The sequence below is a fragment of the Oncorhynchus gorbuscha genome, linkage group LG18 (genome assembly GCF_021184085.1).
Source record: "Oncorhynchus gorbuscha isolate QuinsamMale2020 ecotype Even-year linkage group LG18, OgorEven_v1.0, whole genome shotgun sequence".
Taxonomy (NCBI): Eukaryota; Metazoa; Chordata; class Actinopteri; order Salmoniformes; family Salmonidae; genus Oncorhynchus; species Oncorhynchus gorbuscha.
Genome location: NC_060190.1, coordinates 80,159,251 through 80,167,724, shown reverse-complemented (window position 1 = coordinate 80,167,724; position 8,474 = coordinate 80,159,251). Strand labels below are relative to the sequence as shown.

At 44.7% G+C, this 8,474-nt stretch overlaps 1 protein-coding gene across 1 annotated transcript; it reads left to right on the top strand.

Moving 5' to 3' along the window:
- The first annotated feature begins 2,373 nt into the window (after window positions 1–2,373).
- Window positions 2,374–4,840, top strand: LOC124004215 (histamine H1 receptor-like). Its single transcript, XM_046312978.1, has 3 exons — window positions 2,374–2,411; window positions 2,735–2,844; window positions 3,165–4,840. Exons 1-3 carry the CDS (start codon window positions 2,374–2,376, stop codon window positions 4,637–4,639), a joined length of 1,623 nt encoding a protein of 540 aa, XP_046168934.1. The 3' UTR covers window positions 4,640–4,840.
- Window positions 4,841–8,474: the final 3,634 nt, after the last annotated feature.

Genomic DNA, 8,474 nt, shown 5'->3' with positions numbered 1-8,474 from the left:
TTCACTGGCCGCTAGATTCACTTGCAGCTTGGTTCACTTACTGCTAGGATAACTGGCTGCTAGGTTCACTGGTTGCTAGGTTCACTGGCTGCTAGGTTCACTGGCTGCTCGGTTACCTTACTGCTAGGTTCACTGGCTGCTAGGTTCATTTACTGCTAGGTTCACTGGCTGCTAGGTTCACTGGTTTCTAGGTTCACTAGCTGGGAGGTACACTGGCCACTAGGTTCACTGGCCGCTAGATTCACTTGCAGCTAGGTTCACTGGCCGCTAGATTCACTGGCCGCTAGGTTCACTGGCCGCTAGATTCACTGGCCGCTAGATTCACTGGCCGCTAGGTTCACTGGCCGCTAGATTCACTGGCTGCTAGGTTCACTGGCCGCTAGATTCACTGGCCGCTAGATTCACTTGCAGCTTGGTTCACTTACTGCTAGGATAACTGGCTGCTAGGTTCACTGGCTGCTAGGTTCACTGGCTTCTAGGTTCACTGGTTTCTAGGTTCACTAGCTGGGAGGTACACTGGCTGCTACGTTACCTGGCTGCTAGGTTCACTGGCCGCTAGGTTCACTGGCCAGGAAGAACCCGGGCTGCTATGTTCACTTGCTGCTAGGTTCACTTGCTGCTAGGTTCACTGGCCGGGAGGTACATGGGGTGCTATGTTCACTAGCCGATAGGTTCACTGGCCGATAGGTTCACTGGCCAATCGGTGCACTGGTCGATAGGTTCACTGGTCGATAGGTTCACTGGCCGCTAGGTTCACTGGCCGCTAGGTTCACTGGCCGCTAGGTTCACTGGCCGTTAGGTTCACTGGCCGCTAGGTTCACTGGCCGCTCGGTTCACTGGTCGCTAGGTTCATTGGCTTGCTAGGATCACTGGCTGCTAGGTTCACTGGCCGTTAGGTTCACTGGCCGCTAGGTTCACTGGCCGCTCGGTTCACTGGTCGCTAGGTTCATTGGCTTGCTAGGATCACTGGTCGCTTGGTTCACTGGTCGCTAGGTTACATTACTGCTAGGTTCACTTACTGCTAAGATAACTGGCTGCTAGGTTCACTGGCTTGCTAGGATCACTGGCTGCTAGGTTCACTGGCCGTTAGTTTCACTGGCCGCTAGGTTCACTGGCCGCTAGGTTCACTGGCCGCTAGGTTCACTGGCCGCAAGGGTCACTGGCCGCTAGGTTCACTGGCTGCTAGGATAACTGGCTGCTAGGTTCACTGGTTGCTAGGTTCACTGGCTGCTAGGTTCACTGGCTGCTAGGTTCACTGGCTGCTAGGTTCACTGGCTGCTCGGTTCACTTACTGCTAGGATAACTGGCTGCTAGGTTCACTGGTTGCTAGGTTCACTGGCCGCTAGGTTCACTGGCTGCTAGGTTCACTTACTGCTAGGTTCACTGGCTGCTAGGTTCACTGGTTTCTAGGTTCACTAGCTGGGAGGTACACTGGCCGCTAGGTTCACTGGCCGCTAGATTCACTTGCAGCTAGGTTCACTTACTTCTAGGATAACTGGCTGCTAGGTTCACTGGCTGCTAGGTTCACTGGTTTCTAGGTTCACTAGCTGGGAGGTACACTGGCTGCTACGTTACCTGGCTGCTAGGTTCACTGGCCGCTAGGTTCACTGGCCAGGAAGAACCCGGGCTGCTATGTTCACTTGCTGCTAGGTTCACTTGCTGCTAGGTTCACTTGCTGCTAGGTTCACTGGCCGGGAGGTACATGGGGTGCTATGTTCACTAGCCGATAGGTTCACTGGCCGATAGGTTCACTGGCCGATAGGTTCACTGGTCGATAGGTTCACTGGCCGATAGGTTCACTGGTCGATAGGTTCACTGGCCGATAGGTTCACTGGCCGATAGGTTCACTGGTCGATAGGTTCACTGGCCGATAGGTTCACTGGCCGATAGGTGCACTGGCCGCTACTGTCACTGCTTGCAATGCAAATTGCACCCTTTCACCTGGCTCTGGTCAAACGTAGTGCACTATATAGGGAATAGGGATCTGGTCAACAGTAGTGCACTATATAGGGAATAGGGCTCTGGTCTAAAGTGGTGCACTATATATAGGGAATGGGGCTCTTGTCAAACGTAGTGCACTATATAGGGAATAGGGCTCTGGTCAAAAGTAGTGCACTATAAAGGGAATAGGGCTCTGGTCTAATGTAGTGCACTATATAGGGAATAGGGTGCCATTTGGGACACAAAAAGATAAATAATGATTATTGTTATGATTTGTTTTGACTTCGTAGGTAATGGTTGATGGCGATTGATTCAGCATGTATACTATTTGCTGTGGTTTCACCTGATGTTTCCAACACTTCTGACATCATGTGAAGGGATCCAGAGAGGATGAAGAGGAGGGGTGAAGAGTACTTAACATAAAGAACCGTGATGGAGTCTATTCAGTCACCTGACATCCCCATGGACAGGTGCTTTAATAAACATGTGTGTGTGTGTGTGTGTGTGTGTGTGTGTGTGTGTGTGTGTGTGTGTGTGTGTGTGTGTGTGTGTGTGTGTGTGTGTGTGTGTGTGTGTGTGTGTGTGTGTGTGTGTGTGTGTGTGTGTGTGTGTGTGTGTGTGTCTAATGAATTTCTATTAACCGGTAGATATACATGTTACATGTGGAGATGAAGCTGTCAAAAGATCTGCATATTAAATATATTGAGAGGTTGTTATACTAGACTGACTGTTGAGGAGTGCTGGCAAGTAATCATTTCCCTCTTCCGTTTACACCCACTGTATCCTGGGATAGGTATTTCAACAGCTCCTGGAGACACACGTATGGCCAGGAGACTGTGCCATCACCTTTCAACAGCTCCTTCCGCCTCCAGCACCACAACAGCTTCCACAACACCCTACTAGGTAGGTAGGTTGGTGTGTGTGTGTGTGTGTGTGTGTGTGTGTGTGTGTGTGTGTGTGTGTGTGTGTGTGTGTGTGTGTGTGTGTGTGTGTGTGTGTGTGTGTGTGTGTGTGTGTGTGTGTGTGTGTGTGTGTGTGTGTGTGTGTGTGTGTGTGTGTGTGTGTGTGTGTGTGTGCCTGGGTGTGCCTGGGTGCCTGTGTGTATATGCCTGGGTGTGCGTGTGTCCCTCTGGGGGATGTTGGGAAAGGAAGAAGACAGACATTCTAACCAATGGACACTAAAGTATCTATTCTATTAATTGTGTTATAATATTCTATTGTAGGTGTCTCTCTGGGCTTCCTGTCGTTGCTCACCGTCGTCATGAACATCCTGGTACTCTACGCTGTGAAGAAGGAGCGGACCCTCCACACGGTGGGCAACCTCTACATCGTCAGCCTCTCCGTGGCGGATCTCATCGTCGGGGCCACCGTCATGCCCCTCAACCTGGTGTATCTGCTGGAGGACGAGTGGAGGCTGGGGAGGGTCGTCTGTCAGTTCTGGCTCATTATGGATTATGTAGCCAGCACAGCCTCCATCTTTAGTCTGTTTATACTATGTCTGGATCGGTATCGGTCCGTTCACGAGCCGCTGAGGTACCTGAAGTACCGGACCAGAGGGAGAGCTAGCGTTATGATCTCAGGGGCCTGGCTAATGTCCATGACGTGGATTATTCCTATTCTAGGGTGGAGGTCCTTCGTTCAGGTCGACCTCAAACCGGAGATGGAGAATAAGTGTGACACTGATTTCCGGTTTGTTACTTGGTTTAAGGTTTTAACTTCAGTGTTTAACTTCTACCTTCCGTCTCTGTTGATGCTGTGGTTCTACTCACGCATCTACATGGCTGTGAGACAGAACTTCAGAGAGAGGGAGAGGATTATCAATCCCACAGATTCCGTGGTGGAAAACAGGATCGGACACAAAGTCCAAACAGGAAATAGCCACTGCGAGTCTAAGAAAGAAAGAAACTCAGACTTTGATCAGTACACGTTAGACCAGCCGAACGACTCCACAGATACAGTTGAAACCAACGCGCCCAGAGAACCCAAGTCTGAGAAAGAATCTCACTCCAGTCATTCACTGCTCAGAATGACAAAACGTCTGAGGACGACTGTAAAGGACAAAAGAAAGAGTGGCTCGGAGACCCCTTTGAACCTGTCCTCTTTACCTCTTGGCTTCACAAACTACGACGACGACAACGTTCAGAAACTCTACGTATCCGTGAACGACTGCAAGGTAGCCGTGCCGTCAAACTCTGTGGCTGGCGTCTGCGAGATAACCCAGATATCTGAAATGCAGAGATACACCACCATGTTCTACAACAACGAGTTCACCCAGTCTGTGAATTTATCCCCGTCACCATGTCCCCATAATTCACCCCAGTCACCCCCGCCTCAGGAGGACTCAGAGCCTGACAATGGTACGAACCCGGACGCTGCAGCCAACGCTGTGACCCTAAAGCAGACCTGGCAGAAGTTCTGTGCCCAGTCCAGGCAGCGTATCCAGAGCCTTCAGGTCCATAAGGAGCACAAAGCGGCCAAGCAGCTGGGCTGTATTATAGCCGGGTTCATGCTGTGCTGGATCCCATACTTCATAGTCTTTATGGTCATGGCTTTCTGCCAAACCTGTGTACATCACAACCTACATATGTTCACGATATGGCTTGGGTATATTAACTCTACCTTGAACCCGTTCATATACCCCCTCTGCAATGAGAATTTCAAACGGGTGTTTAAAACTATCCTACACATTAATTTGTGATGAAAAGGTTTATGAACAGTGCCTTGAGTGGCATTTCAATGTATTTCCTTGTGATGCTTTAACTTGTAATACAGTATGTGTGGTTGAATGTTTTGGTACCTTAAATTTGTATAATTTTGAAAAATATAATGCTTATTTATTGTCCGCCTAAATATTTTTTGTTTATTATTTATTATCAGACCCAGACCATAACGCCATCGTTCCTACTCTGTGGAAAGACAGAAAGCTGCTCTGCCTTTATTCATTATTTACTCAAATAACTCTGCAGAAGGAGAATAACTGCAGAATAACTGCAGAAAAACTCTGCAGAATAACTCTGCTGTAGGAGAATAACTGCAGAATAACACTGCTGAAGGAGAATAACTGCAGAATAACTCTGCTGAAGGAGAATAACTGCAGAATAACTGCAGAAAAACTCTACTGAAGGAGAATAACTGAAGAATAACTGAAGAATAACTCTACTGAAGGAGAATAACTGCAGAATAACTCTGCAGAATAACTCTGCTGTAGGAGAATAACTGAAGAATAACTCAGTTGAAGGAGAATAACTGCAGAATAACTCTGCTGAAGGAGAATAACTGAATAATAACTCTGCTGAAGGAGAATAACTGAATAATAACTCTGTTGAAGGAGAATAACTGCAGAATAACTCTGCTGAAGGAGAATAACTGAATAATAACTCTGCTGAAGGAGAATAACTGAAGAATAACTCTGCTGAAGGAGAATAACTGCAGAATAACTCTGCTGAAGGAGAATAACTGAATAATAACTCTGCTGAAGGAGAATAACTGAATAATAACTCTGCTGAAGGAGAATAACTGAAGAATAACTCTGCTGAAGGAGAATAACTGCAGAATAACTCTGCTGAAGGAGAATAACTGCAGAATAACTCCACTGAAGGAGAATAACTGCAGAATAACTCTGCTGAAGGAGAATAACTGAATAATAACTCTGCTGAAGGAGAATAACTGAATAATAACTCTGCTGAAGGAGAATAACTCTGCTGAAGGAGAATAACTGAAGAATAACTCTGCTGAAGGAGAATAACTGCAGAATAACTCTGCTGTAGGAGAATAACTGAAGAATAACTCTGCTGAAGGAGAATAACTGAAGAATAACTCTGCTGAAGGAGAATAACTGCAGAATAACTCCACTGAAGGAGAATAACTGCAGAATAACTCTGCTGTAGGAGAATAACTGAAGAATAACTCTGCTGAAGGAGAATAACTGCAGAATAACTCTACTGAAGGAGAATAACTGCAGAATAACTCTGCTGTAGGAGAATAACTGAAGAATAACTCTGCTGAAGGAGAATAACTGCAGAATAACTCTACTGAAGGAGAATAACTGCAGAATAACTCTGCTGTAGGAGAATAACTGAAGAATAACTCTGCTGAAGGAGAATAACTGCAGAATAACTCTGCTGAATGAGAATAACTGCAGAATAACTCTGCTGTAGGAGAATAACTGCAGAATAACTGTGCTGAAGGAGAATAACTCTGCTGAAGGAGAATAACTGAAGAATAACTCTGCTGAAGGAGAATAACTGCATAATAACTGCAGAATAACTGTGCTGAAGGAGAATAACTCTGCTGAAGGAGAATAACTGAATAATAACTCTGCTGAAGGAGAATAACTGAAGAATAACTCTGCTGAAGGAGAATAACTGCAAAATAACTCTGCTGAAGGAGAATAACTGCAGAATAACTCTACTGAAGGAGAATAACTGCAGAATAACTGCAGAAAAACTCTGCTGAAGGAGAATAACTCTACTGAAGGAGAATAACTGCAGAATAACTGCAGAAAAACTCTGCTGAAGGAGAATAACTGAAGAATAACTCTGCTGAAGGAGAATAACTGCAGAATAACTGTGCTGAAGGAGAATAACTGTGCTGAAGGAGAATAACTGAAGAATAACTCTGCTGAAGGAGAATAACTGCAGAATAACTGTGCTGAAGGAGAATAACTGTGCTGAAGGAGAATAACTGAAGAATAACTCTGCTGAAGGAGAATAACTGCAGAATAACTGTGCTGAAGGAGAATAACTCTGCTGAAGGAGAATAACTGAAGAATAACTCTGCTGAAGGAGAATAACTGCATAATAACTGCAGAATAACTGCAGAATAACTGCAGAATAACTCTGCCGAAGGAGAATAACTGCAGAATAACTGCAGAATAACTCTGCTGAAGGAGAATAACTCTGCTGTAGGAGAATAACTGCAGAATAACTGCAGAATAACTGCAGAATAACTGCAGAATAACTATGCTGAAGGAGAATAACTGAAGAATAACTCTGCTGAAGGAGAATAACTCTGCTGTAGGAGAATAACTCTGCTGAAGGAGAATAACTCTGCTGAAGGAGAATAACTGAAGAATAACTCTGCTGAAGGAGAATAACTGCAGAATAACTGTGCAGTAGGAGAATAACTCTGCTGAAGGAGAATAACTCTGCTGAAGGAGAATAACTCTGCTGAAGGAGAATAACTGAAGAATAACTCTGCTGAAGAAGAATAACTCTGCTGTAGGAGAATAACTCTGCTGAAGGAGAATAACTGAAGAATAACTCTGCTGAAGGAGAATAACTGCAGAATAACTCCACTGAAGGAGAATAACTGCAGAATAACTCTGCTGTAGGAGAATAACTGAAGAATAACTCTGCTGAAGGAGAATAACTGCAGAATAACTCTACTGAAGGAGAATAACTGCAGAATAACTCTGCTGTAGGAGAATAACTGAAGAATAACTCTGCTGAAGGAGAATAACTGCAGAATAACTCTGCTGAAGGAGAATAACTGCAGAATAACTCTGCTGTAGGAGAATAACTGAAGAATAACTCTGCTGAAGGAGAATAACTGCAGAATAACTCTGCTGAATGAGAATAACTGCAGAATAACTCTGCTGTAGGAGAATAACTGAAGAATAACTCTGCTGAAGGAGAATAACTGCAGAATAACTCCACTGAAGGAGAATAACTGCAGAATAACTCTGCTGTAGGAGAATAACTGAAGAATAACTCTGCTGAAGGAGAATAACTGCAGAATAACTCTACTGAAGGAGAATAACTGCAGAATAACTCTGCTGTAGGAGAATAACTGAAGAATAACTCTGCTGAAGGAGAATAACTGCAGAATAACTCTACTGAAGGAGAATAACTGCAGAATAACTCTGCTGTAGGAGAATAACTGAAGAATAACTCTGCTGAAGGAGAATAACTGCAGAATAACTCTGCTGAATGAGAATAACTGCAGAATAACTCTGCTGTAGGAGAATAACTGAAGAATAACTCTGCTGAAGGAGAATAACTGCAAAATAACTCTGCTGAAGGAGAATAACTGCAGAATAACTCTACTGAAGGAGAATAACTGCAGAATAACTGCAGAAAAACTCTGCTGAAGGAGAATAACTCTACTGAAGGAGAATAACTGCAGAATAACTGCAGAAAAACTCTGCTGAAGGAGAATAACTGAAGAATAACTCTGTTGAAGGAGAATAACTGACGAATAACTCTGCTGAAGGAGAATAACTGAAGAATAACTCTGCTGTAGGAGAATAACTGAAGAATAACTCTGCTGAAGGAGAATAACTGCAGAATAACTGTGCTGAAGGAGAATAACTGTGCTGAAGGAGAATAACTGAAGAATAACTCTGCTGAAGGAGAATAACTGCAGAATAACTGTGCTGAAGGAGAATAACTGTGCTGAAGGAGAATAACTGAAGAATAACTCTGCTGAAGGAGAATAACTGCAGAATAACTGTGCTGAAGGAGAATAACTCTGCTGAAGGAGAATAACTGAAGAATAACTCTGCTGAAGGAGAATAACTGCATAATAACTGC